This window comes from Carassius auratus, chromosome 32 (assembly GCF_003368295.1).
Source record: "Carassius auratus strain Wakin chromosome 32, ASM336829v1, whole genome shotgun sequence".
NCBI classification, from domain to species: domain Eukaryota; kingdom Metazoa; phylum Chordata; class Actinopteri; order Cypriniformes; family Cyprinidae; genus Carassius; species Carassius auratus.
In genome coordinates, this window is record NC_039274.1 from 12,079,391 (window position 1) to 12,107,367 (window position 27,977).

The 27,977-nt window shown below is 38.3% G+C and overlaps 1 protein-coding gene across 1 annotated transcript in view; it reads left to right on the plus strand.

Moving 5' to 3' along the window:
• Positions 1–3,797: 3,797 nt before the first annotated feature.
• Positions 3,798–27,977, plus strand: part of LOC113051606 (potassium channel subfamily K member 5-like) — an 84,354-nt gene continuing 60,174 nt past the window's right edge. Inside the window, exon 1 of the mRNA XM_026215503.1 lies at positions 3,798–4,417. Within this exon, the coding sequence (XP_026071288.1) occupies positions 4,232–4,417 (186 nt within the window). The 5' untranslated portion in view covers positions 3,798–4,231. The remainder of the gene's footprint in view (positions 4,418–27,977) is intronic.

Below are 27,977 nucleotides of genomic sequence, written 5' to 3' on the forward strand. Positions count from 1 at the left end.
TACATAAACACAACCACACCTTCTCACTTCAAAACTCAAACTTTCACACCAAAAGAGCAGCTCGAAGCTTTCAAAAATGTAAACACTATACACATCACTGTGCGGCATCATGTTGCTGAGCTGCATCGAACCACATCACCTCATCCACATTGCAGGCTATATTGTCTATTGCCAGGCACTGCGGGAAAAATGCCCTGGAATGGCGAATCCATCCTTGGAAGGCCTCCACTGGGATGTCAACACAGGCCAGCTCCATAGCCCTTGGGAGGTTCTCTCTAGTGTATATAGTGTCTGTCATAAACCTTCCATCTCCATGATGAGAACTCCTCTATAGGGTTCCGGAAAGGGGAGTAGGGTGGCAGACAGACGTTTAAAAAGTGGTTACTGTTGGTGGGTTGGTTTGTTTTGTGGAAGCGTACATTTCCCCAAATGATCACATAAATGTGATGTGCGGTCCCAAGATGGTGTTGTTGGTGGTCCAGGAGGATGTCTTTTAGCTCCTCTAGGAAGGTAAGGAGACGTTGAGTGTTGTAAGACCCAAGGACAGCATGCCGGTGGACAAGCCACTTCAAACCCATGGCCGCACAAAGAGTAATATTACCCCCCCATGAACCTCAGTGATGGCTCTTTGGCCAATGATGATACGGCCTCTTTGCCTTCGTTTCTGCAGGATGAAGCCAGCCTCATCCAGGAAGAGGTACTCATGAGGTCTGGCCATCACGTCCAACTGTAATATCCTCTGTGAAAATATGAAAGTGCACAGGTGTTCAGAACAGTCAATCAGGTAGCGCAGTATTGTGCAGAAGTAATGTAGGCCACTGAGCAACACAATATGTCCACTAACTGTACTGTGAACATGGATGTATACTTACTTGCACATACTCGTAACGTAGGTCTTTGTGTCGCGCAGAGTTGCGCTCAAAGGGAACCCTATAGACCGGTTTCATCCACATCCTTTGGCACCGGAGAACTCTGTCTATTGTGGCCAAGCTGACATCAATGCTCTCAAAGTTGACATTATCAGCAATGACTTTGTCTTTGATCTCCAGGAGTCTGATGAGGTTGTTCTCACGAACCAGATCCACAATGAGGGTTTCTTGTGCCGCTGTAAATATGGCAACCCTCCCACCTCTATGTGGCATTCTTTCAACTCTAAAGAAAGAAACAGGTGTTGTTAATTGACATGTTTTACAATACAGTAACAGCTGCTTTGAAACCAATAGACTACTTTCACAGGCTTGTAAAATTGTATTGTGACAAAGAAACCAATAGAGTAACACCTGTTGTGTTGTCTGAATGCCCTGATAATGGTGGCCATGGTGAACCTACTCAGGTTTGGACAGACTCATAGTCCTGCTTCAGCCATTGTCATGCCATGAACAATGACATGGTCAATGACTGTTGCTCGCATCTAGTCAGTAATGATGGTGCGAGGTTGTCTTACTCTCCCTCCTGGACCTTCTCCTCTCCATTGTTGGCCTGCTCCTCTTCCTCCTCTGATTTGAACTCCTCTTCCTCGTTGGCCTGCTCCTCTTCCTCCTCTGATTTGAACTCCTCTTCCTTGTTGGCCTGCTCCTCTTCCTCCACTGATTTGAACTCCTCTTCCTCGTTGGCCTACTCCTCTTCTTCCATGGCCAGCTTTTCTCCCTCCTCTAACTCTATTCCTCTTCCCCTGACTCTGCCCTTATCCATTGCCTCCATCCAACTGTGCACTCTGAACTTGCTTTTATACATATGGTCACAGCATTAGCAACAATTGTCTTCAATTTTGAATCGTTGTGTGTAATGAATGCCGCCAGGTGTGTTTATTGTGTTCAAATATTGCTGACTGTGGCAAGCATTTTGCATCACATTAGTTTTCATTTGAGAATATGACCGGAGTTCTTTTGCAACTTGTGTTTTAGCAAAAAAAAAAAAAAAAAAATGTGTTAAGATTTATGAGAATGGAGGATTGTGTTTTGTGAATTTTGTCTTCATGTGAAACGTGTTTATGATAATGGAAAATGATGGCTAGATTTAGTAAATGTGTTTAGACAACTGGTCATTTGGTTTAGAGGATTGGCTTTTGTGTTTTAGCATTTGAGAAAAAACTGTAATATGCTTAAACTATAAACTGCCATTAGTCTGTTCAGAAAGGCAGGCGAGAAGCTGTTAAATCGAAACTACTTCATTTTGAAACTGTAAAATAGTTGAGATATTAATCCCACATGAAAGATATGTTATCTGTAAATTTACATTTAGTCATTTAGCAGATGCTTTTACCCAAATGCGACTTACAAATGATGGCAATGGAAGCAATCAAAATCAACAAAAGAGCAATGATATTCAAGTGCCATAACAAGTCTCAGTTACCTTAACACAGTACACATAGCAAGGGCATTTAAATAATATAACAAATAAAAAGAAAACAGATAGAATAAAAAAAGAGTAGAGCAAGCTAGTGTTAGAGGTCTTTTTTGATTTTGTTAATTGCATAATAAATGAAAAGGAAACAGATAGAATACAACCAGATTAGAAAGCTAGTTAGATTTTTTTTTTTAAGGAATATAATTAGAATAGTGAGTGCTAAAGTTAGGAAGTCAATTAAGATAGCCTAGCTAAAGAGCCACACAGATGGGAAATCAAAAATTACCTGTATTACAGTGTATGATGTAGCTGTCAATCAGTGTAAACAATGTGCAAAGTAATTAAACCAAAATGTACACGATTTATAAAGTTATTGGTTTCTAAAGTAAGGAGTCGACTCTGAATCGCTGAAACGAGTCGTTTTAGATTTCAAATCTTTTGCCCATCTCTATGTACGTCACTAGAATACTTTGCATAATAATCTCCTACCGTGTTGGGAGAAACAAAACTCTGACCTGCCCCACCCCCCACACAGACGATCTGGTTAGCAGTTGGTGTGATGGCATCATGTCGAGGAGACAGTGTGTTATGAGTCATTTTCCCCTGATAACCCCGAAAAGAACTTAAATTACACTTTCAGATTTAATCGTACAGATAAGAGCAAAACTAAACAAGTGCTGCCGAAAATATTCTGTGATAAAGTAATCCATATGAAAACAACGCGATGTCCGTTTTTCACGTCTCCCTTTATTATATCTAATGTGACCACGCCCCCGCGCTTAACGCACTATTCAGAATCAAACTGAAGCGCACGGCTTGAATACACCCACAAAGAAGAAAAAGAAGCGAGACTGTTCTTCAAGTTTTTATTTTACTGTTGAGAGGAAGCCCCAAAAAGATACTAACACATTGTTTACTGTGAAGTTGTGTGCGGAACAACCAATCAAAACTGACTATGTCACTTGACCAATCAGAACACAGTATGCTACCGAAAGGTGGGGTTTAAGGAAACTGAATGGTTTGAACAGCTTCGCGCGAACCGTTTGGGGATCTCTGAGAATTGAGGTAATTTTAAAATGATATTTTGAAAAAATGACAATGTTTTTTAACCTTGGATGGATTTAAACCTGTTGTACAGGACTTATAAACAGTGATAGGAAGCTTAGAATTTTCATCTTACTGGCTCTTTAAGTTAAACATAAGTGATCAGTTTTACTTGTGTTTTTTACTCTCCAATTTCACAAAATAGGGAGAACATTAGGAGTTTAATGGTGGAGAGAAATGGGTGGAAAATAAATATCCTTTCATTCCAAATGAGTTTTTGTACACAGAAATCTTATGTTCCTTTTCACTTGAAAATTGTACTTCATGACAAACATGGATGTAAAAACTAATAGAGGAGGTCATAGATATATGTTTGAGTTTTTAATAATTATACAATGATCTCATTTAGTTAGTTTTTGTCGTTGAAAAATGTGGAAGAAAATGTGGTACTGAAACAAAGTATAATGTTATGAAAGAGACTGATAGAGCTGGGACTATAGTGGGTGGATCTTGTCCAACTTCCTCCTATCACGCTGTGTTTCATCAGACCACTGCACTAGCAATGCGAGTGGCGCACGTGGACCTGCAAACTCTCCTGACGACTTTTTGAAAAATAATAATTATTAAAAGACATGCTGAAAGGATCTGCTAGATATACAGTTTCACAAAGTTTACAATTATATTTCATTAGTCTTAAGTTCATTCCGAACCAGAAACTGTGCTCTATGACGCTGTAAATTTGAGCTCACGCTAAATTAATAGTGAGAATGCGGGAGCTGTCAGAGTAGTTTTCTTTAGGTTTTTTTTTTTTTTTAACCACTCCACATTAATTGAGATCATTATGGTGGACAAGGGTCCCCTTCTGACTTCGGCTATCATTTTTTACCTGTCCATCGGTGCAGCAATATTTCAAGTCATCGAGGAACCGAATTGGGAGACCGCAGTAAATAATTATAAAGAAGAAAAGGAAAAAATATTGAAACAATTCCCATGTCTTACAAAGGTTGACCTGGACCGCATTCTAAAGGTAGGATTGCATTGTTTCAGTGACGTCAGTTCTAATAAATGTGCGGAATTTACTTGTTGCAACTCGTCTTCATGTTGGAGTGTAAACAGAAAGCTAAATGCATACCTGTGTTTTAACAGATTTAAGTTGTAGCCCTCTGTCAGAAACCTGTGCATTGCATAGGGTTGAGGTATACTAATTGTAAGTATAGGGACGACATTTATAAACTGTGAACATATACTACTTGCACTGGGTGACAGAGTTAGGTTTTTGCTCTCCTGTTTATTGCACCTGTTCTTTTAAACAATTATATAGATTTTATATTTTAATTTGTAGGCATACTACTCAAGATATGTATCCTACAAATATTTCATCCACTTATGAATGCAAGGAGATGGTACATGTGTCTTTTAGGGTCATTTCATTGCTTGAAACCAGAAAAAAAGCATGTAGAAACAAGTATGCAAGTATGGGTCTCCTGTTCCATCCCCCTAATATAACTGACATTTGGTGGATTTGGGTTGCCCCAAGTGAAATGACCCTTTTCAAACTGTGGTCGCATTCACTTTCACTTCTTTTGTTCTCATTTGTTGTGAAGCATGAGGGACAGAGTGGGATGAAAGATAACTTTGTGGTGTGAAGGGTTTTCACTGTGTCCGGGCTGTCAGCTGAGGAAATTGTATGCCAAATTACTCTAAAACATGACCAGGGCAGCCCCAGGACATGACTGTTACAGAAGCAGCACCTTCTGAATGCATAACTCACAAAAATGAATGAATTAAATAAGCCACAAAATTATTACACGGTTACCAGAAATGATTATAGGGTTGTGCAATGGAATTTTTTTTTTTTTTTTTTTTTTTTTTGCATCAGCACAGTTTCAACTTTTCACATGTCTGTAATTTTGTATTTCAGTGGTTTTCACAGTTGTGGTTTTATGATTTATGAAGCAACAAGCCTTATGTTTGGACCGTTTTGTTTTTAAACAATTAAACTAATCTCTAATCTCTTTTAAAAATGTTAAGTAGCACTGTTTTAAAGCATTTGAAACAATTCCATTAAGAACGTAGAATCATTATGGAAACATTCTGTGGTCAAATTAAGATCAAAGGCAAGTAAGGGGGATTATAATGTGTATTAATATGAAATTTGTGCAGTTTCATACAAATGTCAGCCTTACTGTAGAAAAAGCTAAGGTTTTGTGAAAGATTGTGCTTTTCTTGTTTTTATGTTTCATTGTTAATAAGATGGGCTTTTAAAGGGGTCATATGATGCTGCTAAAAAGAACATTGTTTTGTGTAGTTGGTATAATAAAGTGTTTATGCAGTTTAAGGTAAAAAAAAAAAAACACATTATTTTTTTCACGTAATGTACAATATTGTTTCTCCTCTATGCCCCATCTTTCTGAAACACGTTGATTTTTACAAAGCTCATTGTTCTGAAAAGTGAGATGTGTTCTGATTGGTCAGCTATCCAGTGTGTTGTGATTGGCCAAATACCTATAGCGTGTGACCAGCTAGGCCAGAGCGACTAGACAAAAACATTAACACACATTATAAATGAGGCATTTGTTGCATCCAATGGGAACATATATGGATTATAATGACTTTGGGTTAAACTGTTCTGGAACAGTGTTGTAAATAGGGCTGTCACGATAACAAATTTTGCTGGATGATAAATTGTCAAAGAAATTATTGCGATAAACAATAATATTGTCATTATAAGACCAGTTTCAACTAAGGCTGGGACAACGCGTCGAGGTCATCGATGACGTCGACGCAAAAAATACGTTGATGCAAAATATGCGCATCGATTCGTCGACCTGTTTTTATCTCTCTAAAAAACGTTTGCAAAACGTTTACCTTATATGCGCTGAATATACGAGATGGCCGGAGCAACATTCTGTCCAACGTTATATAATCAATCCAGGGGTTTTTCTGCATTGATCTTTTTTTTTTGGCAGCTGTCAAAGCTAGCATAAATCTAGCATTAATCGCTAGATTAATCGTTTAAAAAATAATCGTTTATCTCAGCCCTAGTTTCAACTAATATAATGATAATGGCATAAAAACGCAGGTACATCGTTTCAAAGATCAATAAACTATTTTATTTTATGGCAGTTTCATAGGTGGAAATACCAACATGTTGACTTAGTGTGGCTTAAAATGTATACATTTTCTATGTTATATTATGTTTATATGCCAGTTAGGGATGCTCATATTGACCGTTTAACCATTAACCAAAAGTAAACATTCTGACTGATGAAGGGGCTGTTCACATACCACGTCTTTTTTTGTGCTCAGGTTCGAGCGCTTTGGAAAGTGTGTGTGTTAATTCACTGGGCACATTGACATGCGCAACCACGCACCTACAGACATATTTAGCTGAGCAAGCCAAATGAAACGAGTGAAATGTAGGCCCATTTCAAGAGAAAGGGCAACGGAGCAAAATATGCTATGCGGTATTAAAATAAAGCAGTAGTACAAGTGCAATGCTGTATCACTTGAGACGCAAACATCCACAAGCAAGTGAAAGGCACTTCCCAAAGCTGGCCACTCTAGTGAGTCGTTATCTCTTTATTACCGGGACATCTGTGCCATCAGAGAGGGTGTTTTCTGCCAGGTTGTCCACAGGCTGCGCTCCAGACTAACCCCCCATCATGACATGCTACATTTCTTTTCAATAAAAATTGAATAAAGAAATCATCGCGGGCGAAAATATTATCGAGCTCATTTTTTTATCGCGCAATTAATTGATTTATCGACTATCATGACAGGCCTAGTTGTAAACAGGGAACTACACTAACTTTTTCCACTGGTGGCACTTGCGCTACTAACTTTTTCAGTTACTGGCGCAAAACATGATTTGGTCGCACAAATTATTTACAGTATAGTAATAACTGGAGAATAATGAAAAATAATGAATCTGTATTGCATACAAATTTGCTTTTTATTTTACTTGCCATCTTTTAAACCACATGCCTTGTTCTATTTCTTACAGTACACAGTGCATTGTCTTGTAGCTGGGGTTAGAGGGGCCCCGGTGCAGGTTGTATAGTGGGCCCTGTTTAACATTGTTTAATTTGTACTGTATGTTCATTCTATTTATTTATTTGTGCTATTTACACAATGTTTACATTTTTGAAGTTTGTTTTTGTTAATTTAAAATAGCACTGCATAGTCTTCACTGTAAAATAAAATAGACAAACAAACCAAAATGTATTCAGACACCTTCAACATTTCTCACATTATCACAGTTTATTTGCTGTTGTTTAGAAATTGGTAATAAAATATGACAAGAATTCAGGGTTAAACTGTGTCAGAACAAATTAATATTTACACAACTATCCATACTTTGTTGAACAGTTATCAAGCAAGGAATGCTTAATTTTGTTCAGTCTGTGGTGTGAAAAGGTTGCATTAGCAATTAAAGAAAAAACACTTAAGCAAAAAATGGTCAGGTCCCTAATTATTTTTTTTTTTATCAATTTCACTGGTAATCTACAGTATGAAGAATTTTTGGGTATAATATTTCACAGATCACTGTATTTTGCCATACTTACATAAATGAACTAGTGTCCTGCACCCACTAGTAAAACAATATAATCAATTCTATCTGATTTTTGGATTGACTTTGGATAAATTCTTGTTAAAACTAGTAATTCAGTCAAGAGCAGTGAGTGATTTACTTTCATTTTCATACATTAAAGACACCGACAGCAGAGCTAGTAAATTATGCGCGGCCACTTTAAGAGACGCATCCAATTTCTTTCTCAACTCTTTGCTTTCACTTAAGACATAACCACAGATTTTTTCGAACACACTTTCCAAGACGGGTATTTTGGGTATTTGTTCGTTCAGGTGCAGGAGGATGCAAACGTCCTGAAGGAGAGCTCGGTTCAGTGTTGCTGTCCGTGAGACGCGGCTCTCTTGTGCGCACCAAACAGAGGCAGGATTTGTTGTGAAAACCTTGCAACCATGATCTGAACGCACGTGCTGGAGATATACTTCTAATTACAGGAGCGTCTTTACTGATGAGATGTGCATGAAAATCGCATTCGATTTTTTGCACAGCCCTAATATATATATATATATATATATATATATATATATATAGAATGCCTGACATGTCTACTTTTAAACTAAACAAGTGCTGCCGAAAGCAAATATTCTGTGATAAAGTAATCCATATGAAAACAACGCAATGTCTGTTTTTCACGTCTCCCTTCATTATCTCTAATGCGACCATGCCCCCATGCTGAATGCGCTATTCAGATTATAATGTTTCACTGAAGCGCGCGGCTTGCATACGCCCATACAGAAATCAACGCAGGGAGACTGTTCAAGTTTTATTTTACTGTTTGCTTTGTGATGAGAGGAAGACATAATTCACCCCAAAAAGATGTGATGTGGATTACCTCAGGATTTGAGAATTGGATTTCCTCAGAAAAAAAAGAATGAAGCGCTTTATTCAGCTATATATATATATATACTAGTTTTCACAACGTGTAAACATTTTGCTAGTTCGACTATTTCGAAACTATAATTCCTGACTAAATGTATAATCAAGTGAAACACTATGTAGTTTCAATTGTGCTGGGCGGTAAACTGGTTCATACCGAAAACCAGTGTATATTTTAGTTACGATGTTTATTTTGAATACACCGCCATACTGGTGTATTTAATTACTCAGCAGTCAGACCGAACTAATAGGGTCTGCATTTCTAATAGGGCTGTGCGATTAATCGAAATCAAAATATAATCGCGATTTGAGTGTGCGTGATTTCAAAATCACTTTATAGCACGATTTTCCGCGGCCCTGACCTCCGCAGTATGTTATCTGAACCAAACAGGATGTAGCGTGCCTAAGTGGAGCGTTAAAACAGAGCAGACTGGGCATATGCCTAACTCCAAGTTCACACACTCTGTCAGTGATGCGTAGCCTTATTTTTTTTCGAACCGATGTTAATGGAATGTTCACACTGCATGCAGTAAAAAGATGAGAACAGAAAAGGTTATAAATAGAAAGGTGCAAAAAGATTTAATATCTTGGGCGTGAGCACAGAGAGAGTTGTGAGAGCTAGAGGAGACACGTTGTAAGGCAGCGTGTATCCGACCCTTATACAGACTATGATCTGAGCACGCGATTCTGCTTTTGTTAACAGAGCAAAGGAAATCTGCGTGCGAGTCAGTGATGTGCGGGTTGATCCAAAATGAGCGGGTGTCTGCAGTAGCCCGCAGTTACGAGTCATCCAAAAATATTTTTAATGATATTCGGGTCGTGGTTGGTCGGGTCCTTTGAAATAAAAATGCCAATTAAACCTTTGTCATTTATATAGTACTAGACACATTTTTGAAATACATAGTCCTACACTTTATTGGCTGAATAACTGCCATGAAGAACATGCACGAGCTCAGTCTGCACGTAGAGATGGAGGCGGCAAAGAAGACTGCATGGGAAGCAACGTTGCTGTTTTTGGTAAAACATGATTTTGACGATTTCATTAAGTTTTGTTTTATAGAAAACTCTTTTTAAAAGATTTTCATTTTACATAAAAATAGACATAGCCAGACTAGACTATTTTAGAATTCTTGACAAAATTGTAGTATTAAGTGTGTTTTTTTGTTTGTTTTTTTTGCCTTGTTAGTTTTGCCTACGTTCCTATGGCCCAATGGCGCTACGATGAGCATTTACTGCTTTTTAAAAATGCAGGTCAGGAAGCGAGTTGGGTACAATATTTGCTATTTCTTTTTTTTTTTTTGCGGTCTGAGTTGCGGGCGGGTTAGTTGAAAACGTCGGTTGGGTGCGGGTTATTAATACATTGACCCGCGCATCACTGGTGCGAGTGGATAGATTCGCGCTCGAGCATTATTTTAATGTGCTTTCGCGTTACAATGATGCGCTCTCGTTGCTGCTTCTGAACTGTGTACACATAACTTACTGTATACGCACTGCAGATGGAGAATGTGTGACCCTTGGGCAATAAATATATTAGGCAAAACATATAACATGATTGGTAAAAATTGATAGCCTGAATGCACTGTAAGTCGCTTTGGATAAATGCATAAATTTAATTTAAAAATGTATAACACCTGAGGCACCACTACAGTGAGCTCTATGATAGTGTTGTCAAAAGCCCCTTATTTCGGTACCAAGTCGGTACTAAAAAATTTTAAATGTGACGGTACCCGGTTTCTTTAAGTTCCGGTGGTACCGAGGACCCAGTCAACCCGGTTCTTGATGCATAGAGCGCTATGATTTCCGCGAAACAGAAAACATGGATGGAATCTTAAAATCCAGTCATGAAAATGAAACTTACATTTTCATATGGACAGTAACAGAATTTGTGAAAGTTAGCATAAATTAATTAAATCAAATCTTCATATGGACCAGTATCTGTAAATGTTACGCCGCAGAAGCTGGTTGAAATCTGAATCCTGCATGTTCTGCGCGTTTCTGTGTGAATGAATGAATGGCAGAGACATGCGGTTTGTTTACTACATAGACTGAAGCGCGTGACACACTCAATGAGGACATAGATACATAAACAACATCACCAGATTTTGTCAGTCTTTTCACAAGCATTTTACTGTTTCATTTGAGTAAAACCAGTGTCCATTTAAAGGTATTCATGGCAAAACACGGCGAAGCACAGTGCACCTGTATTTGACACGTTGTAAACTCTGTGTGAAGGCGCAGGACTCGCCACCGCTTTGCTGATTGCACTGTTTCTCACACATGCAAAAAGAGAGAGCGAGAGTCTTACCACGCTGAGTCAACACGCTACATGTAAACTATATTCTTTGTTGTCTTCTGTCAAAATAATTAAGTTAATTTAGAATAATTTAACTTTTTCGAACAAGCAGTAGATTTGCCAGTTTCTCTGGTGGTGGACGGAGCTAATGTGCAAATGGCAATTTCATTGGCTGGCGCTCATCTTTTACCGTGCCTGTTTTGTTTTCAGCAAATCAGTAAAGGCTAGAAATATTACTATTATTTAGTAGAATATATGTGATACTGCTACTACTGTTGAAAGTATTAATAAAACGTTATTTATTTAAAGAAATAAATCAAACAATATTTCTTCCATGTTTTAATTTTAATAGCAAATCCCCTTTATTTAACAAAAATGTTTAAATTTCATTAAAAGACAAATTACATTTGAGTGAAACTTGTTTACTGTTTTTCATAATTGTATTACTTGTAGAAAAATTTTAACACAATTGTAAATAAGTATAAAGAATGGCATTGGTTTTTTTTAGTGATAAAGTGTTTTAAAAATATATATATTAGCATATCTTTGTGTTTTGCTTTGGTACTGAAATTGGTACCGAGAACCGTGGATTTTCACTGGTATCGGTACCGAATACTGTAATTTTGGTACCGTGACAACACTACTCTATGACCAATGCATGGCAAAAAAAAATAAATAAATTGAAAAAGAAAAATCGTGATAGGGTTTTTTTTTCCATATCGCACAGCCCAAATTTCTAAGCAGGGACTTCGAGGCATGGTGAGGGTACACACAGCAGTGCTCTGGTGTTACATTATAACGCATGTTTCACATAAGTCCGTCTGCAGTGCGTATTAACAGATTTCAGCTGCACGAGATGCGGTGAGGTGCGTTGCGTTGTCTGTAACAGTACAGTGATTGTTAACGTGCTGAGTCTATTTTAGCTATGCTGCAGGTGCTGAATTAAAGTGAAAGCGCATTGTTCGTGGGAAAAATGAACATGGATTGACATGGAAATGCAGCCACATGGGTTTTTGGCTAGGTTTAAAACAAGAAAAAGAGCACAAAGAAAGTTCATTTAGACCCGTGGGATTGCTTGTGATAACGATTTAAATGCAAAATGCACGAGACTGTTTCTGTCTGTGGTTTTTTAATTTGAAATATTTTGACAAGAAAAGTAGGCAAACTCTTGTGTTTAAATGTTTTGCCGCTTGCTTGAGCAGCTTATTATACAAACCTAGAAGTAAAATGCATGAATAATGCGTTGTTTATATTTGAGTTTAAAGCAATGTCTATATGAAAGATTGTTACTGTTCTGTGATAAGACTTACAATGCTAATATATATATATATATATATATATATATATATATATATATATATATATATATATATATATATATATATATATATATATATATATATATATATATATATATATTAGTGGTGGGCCGTTATCGCCGTTAACGTGCTGCGTTAACGCGAGACTCTTATCGGGCGATAAAAAAAATATCGCCGTTAATCTATTCTCAAAGTTGGGTTGGGAGCTGGGTCTATACTAAGCGAGCTATGATGACTTTCACCTTGATATTTTATATAACTGACTGGCTGAGGCCAGCCTAACGGGCAGCGACACTGAACCGAGCTCTCTTCTGCGAAGTTCTCCTCAAAGTCCCTCCTGCACCGGAACGAACAAATACAAATCGCAGTTTGAAACAAACAACAAGATGTGAAAGAGCCCGATTCAGTACTCGCGGTGTTCTTGTGTTCAGGGCTCACGCAGAGAAAGGCGTCTCGAGACGCTAAAAATAAGCATTTTCAAGTGTTTTGATCAAAACACTTGAACATCAAATTTGCTTATTTTTGCTCTAGTGCCGACAAATACATACTAAATATGTCAAAATATCCACCTTGGAAATTATGCTAAAAAAAAGTGTCAGTTATTTCTTAAGTGAAAGTAAACCGTTGAGGAAAAATGGGATGTGTATTATATTGGATGCATTCATCGTCTCTCAAAGTGACCGCGCCTAATTTAGCTACTGGCTGCTGTAATGTTAATCCAAGAAAATGAAAATGAAAATCACTCACTTCTCTTGACTACTTTGTGGTATTATCAGTCAAACCAAAAATTATTCAGACACCAGATATATTTTTTTATATATATAGCAAAACTGTAATAATGTGAGAAATGTTGAAGGTGTCTGAATAAATGTAGGTTTCATTGTATATTTCATTTTTATATTGAAGACTATACAGTGCTTTTTTACATTTAATTATTTAGTTTCTGTACCTTGACACCTACAAACTTGAAAAGACACAAATAAATAAAAATAAACAAACATACAAATTATATATATATATATATATATATATATATATATATATATATATATTTATAAATATATATATATATATATATATATATATATATATATATATATATATATATATATAAAAATATATAAATATATATTTTAGGGCTGTAGCTATCGAATATTTTTGTAATCGAGTATTCTACCAAAAATTCCACAAAATGTGTTTTTGCTTAATTAAAGTGTAATATTAATTATGCACGAGAAAAAAAGACTTCTGGGTCTTGTGACGTGACCGCACGTTCAACATGGACGATAATACGCACACATACGCACAAACACACACCGAGACTGTTTGGTGATACAAGAGTTTATTTTAATTATTGATCAGAGAGTGAATGAAATACCTGTAAACTATGTGTATTGTTCCCGTGTAACGTTTGTCCCGTGATTTTTAGAGTCCTGGTAAGAAACAATGGCAGGAATTATTGGTTCCGCTTAGGGTAACAACCTACCATGTATTAATTGCGCGTGGGGGTTTCAGGGGCAACGTGGCCGAGTTGTTGCTGTTACTTCCTGTTTAATGTGAACTAATTAATAACATCAAAGTAGATTTATTAAGTATCAGAGCGAGAGCGGGGAATGTCACAAAAGAAGTGTGTTTTTGGTTGCCAGGGCAAGACAACCCTGCACAAAAAAAACCAGCATTAAGGGACCAGTTGATGGAGTTTATTTTTACAGAGCATCAACGGAGTTGTGCAAGTGTTTTGTTTGTTCCCTGCATTTCGAAGATGCTTGTTTAACAAACAAGGCCCAGTTTGACGCCGGATTTGCATATCGTTTATTTCTTAAGGATAATGCAGTCCCATCGAAAAAAGGGGTCACGATCGTGTGTTGGAACCACAGGCGGTGAGTAAAACTGCTTCAAATATCTCTGTGTTGTTAACTTAGCTATCGCGTAAGCACATCAAGTAAACAACATGCGATGTTGTCATCAAACTGCACTTTCCACATGTACACCTTAAACACACCACACGCGCGAGCGCAGGAGGATTAGAGCCTGTAGTCGTTGAAGTGGTCCGCTTTGACTCCGTTAAACTCATTAAATCCATGAAATGAAAGAGAAATGGAGTTGGTGTCCCACACATTTAATGGCTGCTACACGGCATCGCTCTCTTCTCAAACATGAGAGATTAACTCTTTCTTGCCATTACAAATTATTTAAAGACAAAATAATAACAAGGCGGCAGAGCGAACTTATCATCCATAGTGGTTCTCACGTAGTCCTTCTCTTAAAGACTGATCACTTATAACTGACTGGTCACTTACATTTTAGCCTCTGGATCTGATTCTGATTCATAAATATATGGCTGAATCTGACTGTTAGCCATGGTTTGTTTTGGATGATGGTTTTTCCCTCACGGTAATGTCACAGCTTCCACACGCTCTCAACGCAAAAGCCTACTCGCGCTTGTGATTCTTTAGCTCCGCCCACACGTCACGCCTCCAGGGGCTCGTGTTTTTCCGGGAAAAAACGGTACATACTATCTTTCTCTTATAAATATAATAAAACTAAACACTTTTTGGAGTTATGAAGGATTCAGTACTACTGTATGGGTACTCAAGATTAACAGTTATTGAGTGAAAACAAGCATTTCACCCCCCCTTTAAGGCTGGAGTATTGTAATGCACTGCTAGGTGGTTGTCCTGCATCTTCAATAAACAAGCTACAGGTAGTCCAAAATGCAGCGGCTAGATTCTTTACCAGATCAAGAAAATATGATCATATCACCCCAATTCCACAGTCTCTGCACTGTCTACCTGTTAAGTTTTATATCAGTTACAAATAATTATTACGTACCTATAAGGCACTAAATAGTTTAGCTCCAGTGTACCTAACTAGCCTTATATCATGCTACAATCCATCACGTTGGACTTTTGGTAGTTCCTTGGATAGCAAAGTCCACTAAAGGATGTAGAGCTTTTTCGCATTTGGCTCTGGAATAGCCTTCCTGATAATGTTTGGGGTTCAGACACACTCTCTCTGTTTAAATCTAGATTAAAAACACATCTCTTTCGCCAAGCATTCAAATAATTTATCATTTATAATTCATAATTTATAATCCTAGATACCAATCCACCTAGATGCATAATCATTTTAAAAGAAAGCTAAATAAATAAATGTATTGATGTCTGTTGAAGAGCATAGAAAAAAAAAACAAGTGAAAAGAACAACGAACAACTATGTACAAAATCCAAAGCAGACTGCACATTACTGAGAGTGTAGGTCTGCACAAACAAAAGAAACAAATGTTAAAGGGGGGGTGAAATGCTATTTCATGCATACTGAGTTTTTTTACACTGTTAAAGAGTTGGATTCCCATACTAAACATGGACAAAGTTTAAAAAATTATTTGTACGTTTGAAGGAGTATTTTTTTCCAAAAATACTCCTTCCGGTTTGTCACAAGTTTCGGAAAGTTTTTTTCGAGTATGGCTCTGTGTGACGTTAGATGGAGCAGAATTTCCTTATATGGGTCCTAAGGACACTTCTGCCGGAAGAGCGCGCGCTCGCGTATAGCAGCGCACTGAGAGGCTGAGCACAGACTCACTGATCAGAGCGAGAGCGTCTCGAAATGTCACAGAAGTGTTTTTTTGGTTGCCAGGGCAAGACAACCCTGCACAGATTACCAAAAAAAAAAACGGCATTAAGGGACCAGTGGATGGAGTTTATTTTTACAGAGCATCAACGGAGTTGTGCAAGTGTTTTTGTTTGTTCCCTGCATTTCGAAGATGCTTGTTTTACAAACAAGGCCCAGTTTGACGCCGGGTTTGCACATTGTTTATTTCTTAAGGATAATGCAGTCCCAACGAAAAACGGTCACGATCGTGTGTTGGAACCGCAGGCGGTGAGTAAAACTGCTTCAAATATCTCTGTGTTGTTAACTTAGCTATCGGCGCGTAAGCACATCAAGTAAACAACATGCAATGTTGTCATCAAACTGCACTTTCCACATGTACAGCTTAAAAAAAGACGACATAAAGTGGAACTTAGTCATTTTCCAAAACCGCTAAGCAAATATATACAGTTTTAGTACATACCACATAGAGACGTCGTTTGCTGATGCTGCTCTTGTTAAATTTTAGCCTCTGGATCTGTGTCACAGCTTCCAGACGCTCTCAACGCAAAAGCTTACTCGCGCTCGTGATTCTTTAGCTCCGCCCACACGTCACTCCTCCAGCCTGTCGTGTTTTTCCAGGAAAAATCGGTACAGACTATCTTTCTCTTATGAATATAATAAAACTAAAGACTTTTTGGAGTTATGAAGGATGCAGTACTACTCTATAGGTACTCAAGATTAACAGGATATTGAGTGAAAACGAGAATTTCACCCCCCCTCCCCCCCTTTAATATGTGACCAATCCACGTCAACCCAAGACATGTCCCCCCCAAAAGTCCCGATGAGCCAAAAGCATAGAGATCAAACAGCTATAAATTAGCCCCAAAAAATAATAATTAAAAAATAAAAAATAAATCATTATTATTTACCAGTCAGCGGACGAGTGTACAGGACTGGGGCAAAATTCCAAAACTAAATTAACATTCTTAGTATAGGTGGCGCTGTCGAGCCATTTTGTCACACCCTCTTCTGAATCCTATATCAGACGAAAATTTTCACCAGGTTTGACGCATGTGCAAAGTTTCATGACTTTTTGAGCATGTTAAAGCCCTCAAAAATGCGATTCATTCGGGAGAAGAAAAAAAGAAGCGGAATAATAATAATACAGCAATCTTTTATTCCCATGGCGAGACATCAAACTTCGTTACCGCTAGGGATGCACCGATACCACTTTTTTGGAGTACGAGTACGAGTACTTGCATTTCAGTACTCGCCGATACCGATACCGAGTACTTAATAAAAAAAAACATGATTTCAATTCACAGGTAACAGCTTTAGTCATATAAATTTAACAAAAAAAAACAAGGGACTAGTTTGGAATTAAGAACATTTATTTAAAATGAAAAGCATGTTGTATGCAAAATATTACAGAATAAATAATTATAAAAAAAAAAATTAAACCGTGACAGTGCAACTCAAGTATTTTTTTCAGTTCGTTGTAAACTCTGCCACTTTGGACAACACGGGGCATTAATAAACATCTTTGCTATTTAGTGCACAATATTTGAATAAACTAACAACATCCACCAAACATAGAACTGCGGCAGATAGTGCAACTGAGGTAGGTATTAACATCAAGTCTAAGCGACTCACTTAATGGAGCCTATTTAGAAAAAGTGAGTGGTTTTTTTTAAGAAAAGTAGCTTTTCTGCATTATCAGCAGTCAGCCTGTTTCTGTTTTCATCTATAATGTGTGACACTGAGCTAAAAAGCCTTTCACTTTCCACACTGCTACATGGGGCTGAGAGGTATTTCTGGGCCATTTTAGCCAAAGTGTGGAACCTAATTTTGTTGACACCCCAGTACTTCAGAGGACTGTCTTCACGAGGGCTTGGGGCCACATCCGAGGTATGTGTCGAGCTCAATGGCAGCACCTGCTGCCAGCGGCTGTGCTGCCTGGGGCTGCTCCTTAGCGATTTCTTCAAATACAGTGTCCAGACTGCTGCTAGTGCTGGCCTGGGCCTTGAGGAACAGTTTAGCAGGAGGTTCTGCAGCTTCTGCCCGACTCTCCTCTGCCTCAGCTCTGGACATCATCTGCAGCTCCTGCTTCAGGTGCAGCTTGGCCTCCGGAGCAGTGTTGTTGGAGAAGAAGCGATCTTTATACCTGAACAAAATTCATGAATGTATTAATATGTGGAAAAATAGGACAGATTTTAGTTTCCCCTAAACCACTGTCATAAATGCCAGCCATTTGGCTTTCTGGTAGTAATAAGGGAAATACATTTCATATTATATATATATTGCATACATTTGTATTTGTGTATTTTAGTTGTATTTTTTATATTGTGAATTTAGTACAAAAATATAATATTTCAGATGGAAATTAATCTTACATTTAGTACTGTAGTTTATCATAATAGCACACAGACTTTACCTTGGGTCAAGTATGGTGGAGATGAAGTACAGTGGATTGGTCTCGACGTCACTGAAGCGCTTCTTGACAGCTTCCAGTAAGGTTGCTTTCATTGTCTTGACACCGTTGTCCTCGTCTGTTTCTCTGTTTAGAAGTCTCACTAGCACAGTCACAGCTGGGATGACATCAGAGGCTAGTGCTTCGTAGCTGCTCACTTTTTTAGTTAGTTCCTCAAAGGGGGCAAGGATGGCCACAGTCTTCTCCATAAGAGCCCATTGGTGAGCGGTGAGATAGCCAGGGAGTTCATGCTCGGACACATACACCCCCAGCACTCGCTTTTGCTCAATGAGGGACTGGAGCATGTAATACGTGCTGTTCCAGCGTGTTTGTACGTCCTGCTGCAGTCTCTTTATTGGCTGGTTGAGCTGTCCCTGAATGTCCTCGAGGCGGGAGTAGGCTAAGGCGGAATGTTTAAAGTGCCCAACTATTTTCCGCCCCACTGCTATAGCATCAGCTATGCTCCTCTATGCTAATAAGCCCTCGTGAACAGCCAGTTGGAGCGTGTGCGCGACACACGGCAGACTTGGGAGCCCTGCGTCATTCATGGCTTTAATCATGTTTTTGGCATTGTCACGAAGCACAACATTTACTGATGTTTTAGGTATACCCCATGTCTGGAGCATTTCCTCAAACACATGCGCTATAGCCTGGCTGGTGTGCGAGCCGCGGAATTGTTTCGCATGTAATATGGCTCGTTGCGGCGTGAAACTCTCGTCTATCCACTGGGAGGTTAGGCTAATTAGCGACACGGGGCTAACACTGCTTGTCCAAATATCCGTGGTGAAACTTAACGCAGAGGAGGCTTGCAGTAGGCCGTGGATGTGTTTTTTCATGGAGTCGTGTAGTTTAGGCAGCTCTCATGTAGCGGCGGCTTGGGACATCATATCTGGGCTCCAAAACATGGAGGAGACGCAGGAATCCCACATTTTCTACCTCCGAGAGTGGCTGGTCACTCAATGCAATGTACTCGATAATTGCCTGTGTTATTTTCACAGCACATGGACTGTCTCTGGACATTTTCTCTCGTCTTGCAAGAGTTTGCTGCAGCGTGGGTTGTGTGGGTGTAGAAGCATGGGTAAACTCTTTGTACTCATTGTCATGTTGGGATTTTAGGTGCTTGATTAAATTACTTGTGTTAAATGCGCTACCTTTTGAGCCTCCTCTGGACAATTTCGCTGAGCACAATTTGCAGTCCGCCTTTGTTTTGTCGTCTTCATTGACTTTGAAATAGTTCCACACAGCTGACATGTTGTCTCGCCTCGCCTTCTCCCCACTCTGACCTGCAGCCGGGGCGGGGCCTGGGCGTGGGCACTCGGCGCCTTTGATTAACCCCTTACACGCCGGTATCGGTATCGGTGCATCCCTAGTCACCGCGCCATGGACACGCCCTTTGACTAAAACTCAAGATCTTCACAACTTAACATCACACAGGCCTTTAGATTAGACTGACCACAAAAAAGACACTGATGTCATAAAAATTGTAGTAGTTCGTCGCAGTGTAAAATATGCCACTTCTTGTATCCAATAGGTGGCGCTATAGCTATAACTGAATATGGGCATGTCAATCTGTTCAGGTCCGGAGTTTTATCAAATATGTGAAGTTTGGGGCTGATTGGACATTGTATGTCTGAGTTATAACAACTTCATTTTTCACGGCGAATCATCGAAATTCGCCAGGCCACCACGGACACACCCTTCAACGAAAACTCAAAATCTTCGCAATTTAACTTCGCAAAGGCCTTTAGGTTAAGCATACCAAATTTGGTGTTGATCTGAATAAATCTCTAGGAGGAGTTCGTTAAAATACAACGCATGGAAATGACAAAAATTGCACAAAATTTGCTCATAATATTATAAATAACCGACTTCCTGTTGGGTTTAGAATTTTGCTCCAAGAGTCTTTTTTGTAGGTATTGGCGTGTTACATGTGTGTGTGCCAATTTTCGTGCATGTACGTGAAACATAGCTCGAGGCGCACACCGCTGAATGTCTATAGGTGGCGCTGTCGAGCCATTTTGCCACACCCTCTTCTGAATCCTATATCAGATGTAAATTTTCGCCAGTTCTGAGGTGTGTGCAAAGTTTCATGACTTTTTGAGCATGTTTAGGCCCTCAAAAATGCGATTCATTTTGGAGAAGCGGAATAATAATAATAATAAATATAGCTGCAAGCAGCAATTACGGGGCCAAGCACTCCAACGGCAAATGTAGTAGCTAAGCATCACATGAAGCATCACACCAAATACATTAATGAGCAATAACAGTAATTTTGGAATTATTGTATTTGAAATGGCAAAAAAAAAAACACCAATACCACCTCTAGTAGCATGATTACTTGGCTTATCAAGCTTGACCAATAGGTGACACTGTTATAAAATCAATTTGGTGTACTCTGTGTGACTTTTCAATGACACACACAAAGTTTGGTGTCAATATGCCAAAGCATTCCAGGGATACAGCCTCAAGTGTCATTTTCTCATTGTGCCTCAAATTCGTCGATGTGGTATGCGAAAACGGTTTTGTCTATCGACTCAAAATCCATAACTTTGAATCAGTATAGTCTGAAGATCATTTGATTCGAATTTGGTGAAAATCGGACCTATGGTTGATGAGGAGTTCGAAAAAGTATGTTTTCAACATAAATCAAAATGGCGGACCGGAAGTTCAGCTTACTGTGGTATATTTGGTATCTGTGTTATCGGCATAAGCCAGGGAATATTTTGAGCCCAGTTTCATTCAAATAGGCTAATGCAATAAAAAGTTATTAGCATTTTAAAAAGTGTAATTACTCATGGTTAATGAATGGTTTATTACTCTTGACCAATAGGTGGCGCTGTTACCAAATTTATGTGGCATGGTCAGTGTGAGGTGGCGATGACACATACAAAGTTCGGTGCAAATATGTCAAAGTGTTGCAGAGATACAGTCTCAAATGCATTTTGGCACCCTTCCAGCAAATTCGTTGATGCGCTAAATGAGAACCGTAACGTATATCGACACGAAATCCATAACTTTTTGCCAGCATGGTCTGAAGATGATTCACGTCAAATTTAATGAAAATTGGGCTAACGGTCTAGGAGGAGTTCGAAAAAGTAGGTTTTCAACATTAAGCAAAATGGCGGACAGGAAGTAAGGCCAATTTTCACATTATTGGTATCATTACTCTCTGCATGACCCACAGAATATAGCGAGACCATTTTAATTTTAATAGACTAATTTATTCAAAAGTTATTAGCATTTATGTGATATTTCATTATAACTATTGGCCACAAGGTGGCGCTGCCACCAAACTTTTTGAGTACCTTCAGGGCATGGAGCCGAATATTTTTGTAATTATTTGCGAAACAATACGATGCTGCGTTCAAAAAATACAGCATTTAAATTCATAATTCAAAATGGCCGACGCCTAAAATGGCCGACATGGGAAAATTGGATATCATTTGACTCGACATGACTCACTGAATCTAAAGAGACCAGTTGTGTGATTTTTGGCCAAACCATTCAGAAGTTATAAGCCAAAATATGCATTTTTCATATCTCCTGACCACTAGGTGGCGCTGTTTCGAAACACTGCAAGTAGTCTCAGTTCATGCTTGTTATAACACACACCAAGTTTGGTCTCAATATGACAAACCGTTGCCGGGATATAGCCTCACGTGCATTTTTGCGTGCTTTTCGTCAAATTTGTTTACGTGTCATTCGACAACAGTTGGACAAATCAACTTGAATTCCATAACTTTTTACCAGCATGGTCTGAAGATGATCTGAGCCAATTTTCGTGGCAATCGGACTAACCGTCTAGGACGAGTTCGAAAAAGTAGGTTTTTCGAATAATTGAAAATAGCGAAAAAATTAAACCTTGCGATTTTTGAATTTCCATTTTCTGGCTTACGGTTCAAAAGTTATTAGCATACAAACATTGAAATTTCGGACAGTTGGTGGCGCTAGAGGGAATGTCTTAAACACACCAAAATTGGTGTACTTAATGTTGGCACTGTCCTCTATCAGAATGTCAAACCAAAACAACTTTCCCGCATTCGGTTCTATGGGCTGCCATAGACTCCCAGTCGGAAGAATAATAATAATAAATATAGCTGCAAGCAGCAATCACGGGGCCAAGCATTCCAGCGGCAACATCAGGAGCTAAGCATATGTAGCATCAGACCAAATGCAACAATGAATAATGAAATTAATAATTGCATGATTGTAATTGAAATGGCTGAAAATCGTTAATAAAAGTTCCACAGCGAGGAGCTAAGCATGGCATGGAGCATCAGACCAAATGCAACGAGTAAGAAAAGCAATTATTGGAAGAATGTAATTGAAACAGCCAGTAAAACTCCAGTAAAATTATGCATTATCATTTTTGGAAAATAGGTGGCGCTGTAATCAAATCGCTTTGTTGTGTTCTGTGGGAGGTGACAATGTTGTGGGCAATTTCTTTCAAAATACTTACAGACCTTTAGGGCAATGAGTCGAACATGCCCACCGAGTTTCGTTCCGATCGACTTCCATTAACCTTGTCAAATAGGTGCTTAAAGTTGTTTGGCCAATGGCGGCCATGTTTTTTAAGATAAGTGAAATTCCTCATAGAGCACTTGTGCCACATTGGGCCATATCAATTTTCAAGTTGATTGGATCAACGGTTGCTTAGTTATAGCCATTTGATTTTTTTTCATCCTGTAGCGCCACCAAGTGGCAGATATGGAAAAAATAATAATAATTTGACTAAAGTTTTTGTTCATGCATATGAGTTCTGAGTTTGGTGAAGATATCTCATTTTGTTCCCGAGTTATAGCCTTTTTCGTAAAATTGGTCCACGAATTTGAATGTTTTGGGTCACCTGGTTTTTTGTTCAGTCTTGATCAAACCACTGCAATAATATTCTGTGGACTCTCTAGATCAATAATTTTCAAAAATATGTTGCATTTTGTCCTTTGGTTAGCTATAAGAGGTCATTTAGGAAAGGGCCGTGGCCACATGTAACCTAAAGCCTATAAAACTGAAACAAAAACTCAGAACTTTATGAAACTTGGTTATAACATGTGAAAGATGACCCACCAAGCATGCAAAGTTTCATTAAGATCAGAAAATAGCTGGTGCTATAACAGTTAAAATGGCCTAAAAAACAAAAGATTTCTGTTGTGAATGGCATTAAACTGCAAAAAAAAAGGGGTAATATAATCACACATGCATTAGATCTGTATTTTTTCTAAACAATCATGCAAAATTTAACAGAGATTAGGTAAAAAAGAACACTGTAATATTTATAAAGCTTCAAAACCCAGTGTTGAATAAAAAATTGCAATTATAACCACTAGATGTCACCGGAAGACCACTAATGAGCTCACTAAAGACTAAAACATTACAGTTTATGGGCTTGTTGAGGGATTCATCTAGAAAAAATTTATATTACTATTATTTAATATTACTGTTCAAGCATTTCAGATCACATTGAGTCAGAGTTTACCAATTTATTCATACAGATATATCTAATGTTTATAATTATGCCAGATTATGACTGCAATGAAACCTGAAAAATGACATAGAAGCCCATAAAAACAGAAGACTTGCAATAGGTTTTATCACCCATCATTTATTTTAATTATCTATATATATAACAAAATGTGTGCATCTGTGTGTGGGTTTAAGCATGCTTATTGAGTATTAATATAGTAGTTTAAACATTTCATGTTTGTGTGTGTCTGTAATTCTGTTCTATTCTTTTACTGTCAGCCATATCTAGGTTATTTAAAATCAGTGCAGTACTATTATCTAGACTGTGAAATTATACATAAATTGCGTATGCTTCTTTGGAATGAAATTAAGACAACATATAACAGTTATAAAGGTTAAAGAGACAGTGTTGTATGATAAATTGCATTTACGACCACTAGATGTCACTGGAAGACCACTAATGGGCTCACTAAAGACTAAAACATTACAGTTCATTGTCTCGATGATTGATTCATCTAGAAAAATATATATTACTATTATTTAATATTACTGTTCAAGCATTTAAGATCACATTGAGTGAAAGTTCAACAATTTATTCATACATGTATATCAAATGTTTACTATTATGTCAGAATATGAATGCAATGAAACCTGACATAGAAATGTAAGAAAAGAAGTCTTTCTGTGAGTTGTGTGTCACCTATAATTTATTTCAAATATCTACATACAACAAAATGTGTGGGCATGTACTTCTCTCTGTGTGTGTGTGTGTGTAATCATGCTTATTGATTATTCATATAATAGTTGAACCATTTCATTTCTGTGTGTGAGTGTCTGTGAGCCTATTCTCCATGTTAGACAATGGCACACACAAGTTTGGCTTAATTACAACAAAGCTTTGCAGAGATATAGCCTCAGACTCATTTTGTGAAGATGCCTGACATCTGAAGCAGCGCTGTACAAAAACGGTTTCGTCTATTGACACGAAATCCTTAACTTTTTGTCAGCACGGTCTGAAGATGATCTGATTCAATTTTGGTGAAAATCAGACAAACGGTTGAGGATGAGTTTAAAAAAAGGTTTTCAACATGAATCAAAATGGCGGACAGGAAGTTTTGCTTAATATGACATAATTGGTATGTATGTTGTCGGCATGTCCCAAGGAACATTTTGAGACATGTTTCATGATAATAGGCTAATGCAATCAAAAGTTATTAGCATTATTGGAAATGTAATAATTAGCGGTTATTGATTGGTTTATTACTCTTGACCAATAGGTGGCGCTGTGACCAAAATGATGTGGCGTGGTCAGTGTGATGTGACAATGTCACATATTAAGTTTTGTGTAAATATCTCCAACCTTTGCAGAGATACAGCCTCAGATGCAGTTTGGCATCTTTCCAGCAAATTCGTTGGTACGCTAATTGAAAACGGTTACGTGTATTGACACAAATTCCATAACTTTTTGCCAGCATGGTCTGAAGATGATCCAAATCAAATTTGGTGAAAATCTGAGCAACGGTCTAGGAGGAGTTCGAAAAAGTAGATTTTCAACATGAATCAAAATGGCGGACAGGAAATTTTGCCAAAATTGACAAATGGGGTATCGGTGTTCTCGGCATGACCCAAGGAATCTATCAACATCAGTTTTGTTACAATAGGCTAATGTATGCAAAAGTTATTAGCATTTTTCGAAAAATCGTTATAACTATTGACCACAAGGTGGCGCTGCCCCCAATTTTTTTGTGTACATTCAGGGCATGGAGCCGGACATTTTTGTAATTATTTGCGAAATGATACGGAACATCATTCTTAAGATACAGCAATTTACAACTAAATTCAAAATGGCCGACGCCCAAAATGGCCGAATTGGGAAAATTCGGTATCATTCGACTCGGAATGATGCACTGAATCTAAAGACACCACTTTTGTGATTTTTGGCAAAACCGTTCAGAAGTTATGAGCAAAAACATGCATTTTTCATATCTCCTGACCACTAGGGGGCACAGCGCCGAAACACTGCAGGTAGTCCCAGGGAATGGTTGTTATAAGACCCACCAAGATTGGTCTCAATAGGCCAAACCGTTGCGGAGATATAGCCTCACGTTCACGTTTGCGTGCTTTTCGAAGAATTCGTTCATGAGCTATTCGGAAACGGTTTGAGAAATTCGGTGTCCATTCGACTCGGCATGAGCCAAGGAATCACAGGAAAAAAGAATTTTCATTTTGTGGCTTACGGTTCAAGAGTTATTAGCATCAAGTTTTTGAAAGTTTAGACAATTGGTGGCGCTAGAGAGTTTGAGTTAGAGACTTCAAATTTGCTACGGTTAATGTTCAGACAGTCCTCTATTAGTGTGCCAAATTATACAACTTTCCCGCAATCGGTTCTATGGGCTACCATAGACTTGGGGTGGAAGAAGAAGAGGAAGAATAATAACGCCAACAAACACAATAGGTGCCTTCGCACCTTCGGTGCTTGGCCCCTAATAACGCCAACAAACACAATAGGTGCCTTCGCACCTTCGGTGCTTGGCCCCTAAATATAGCTGCAAGCAGCAATAACGGGGCCAAGCACTACAGAAGCAAGCTTCAGACGAATGGCAGGAATGAGTAATTAAGACAGTTTTAAGATTATTTTAGGCAAAATGGCTTGAAAACAATAAACACAACAACTAGTAATAGGATTTATTGGCTTATCACATGTAACCAATAGGTGGCGCTGTTACCAAATTAGTTTGGAATGCTCAGTGTGAGGTGACGATGACACATACAAAGTTTGGTGCAAATATGTCAAAGCTTTGCAGAGATACAGCCTCAAATGCATTTTGGCACCCTTCCAGCAGCTTCGTTGATGCGCTAAATGAGATCTGCTTCGTATATCGATACGAAATCCATAACATTTTGCCAGGATGGTCTGAAGATGATCCACGTCAAATTTGGTGAAAATCAGACAAACGGTCTAGGAGGAGTTCGAAAAAGTAGGTTTTCAACATTAATCAAAATGGCGGACAGGAAGTTCAGCCAAATAAGAAAAACTTTATATCTATGTTCTCGACTTGACCCAAGGAATCTAAAAAGACCAGCATGATGTCAATAGCCAGAGTTATTCAAAAGTTATTAGCCTTTATGTAAATTGATTTATAACCTTTGACCACTAAGTGGCGCTGTTTCAAAATATTTTGAGTACTTTCAGGGGATGGTGTTGTTGGCACATTTTGAGTTTCGTAATATTACACCAATGCATTTGTTTAGTATAACATTTTATTTCACAAAACTATATAGAAGTCAGTCTATATAGAATTTCATGTTTCGTTCTATTATAGCGCCACCAAGAGGCTCAGTCCCACCATTTTTTTAAAGTGTGCTCAGAGTGAGCCCATACATATGTGTGTCAATTTTGGTGAAAATATCTCAATTCACTTCAGAGTTATAGACATTTATATGAAAAAGCACATAAAAAACGACTGACTCTTGACTTTGATTGAATATTACTACCCCTTATTATCAATATTTTGGCATTTGGGCATTGGTGTTTAGCTATCGACCTATGTTTCCGAACTTCTGACGGTGGTTTCGTCTCGATCAGACAAGCGGTTTCAAAGATATAGCCAAATGATTTTTAAGCGCTAAATCACAACGCTTCACAAACCGTAAGGCAAAACCTAGCATGTTTGGTATCGTAGGACTCGGTAAGGTTTCAGGAGTCCAATTTGATGTGTCTCGTGAAAATAAGTGGACCACACCCAAAGTTATAAGCATTTAAAAAAAGAAGATCACCACTAGGTGGCACTGTTTCGAAACTTCTCATGCTCCTTCAGGACATTGTGCTGATGACTCATACCATGTTTCAGAACAATCCGTTGATGCGTTCTGAAAATACAGCATTTTAGCACAAAATTCAAAATGGCCGACAGTCAAAATGGCCGAAATGGTAAAATTGGATATCAGTTGACTCGGCATATTGCCCTAAATCGAACAAGACCAATT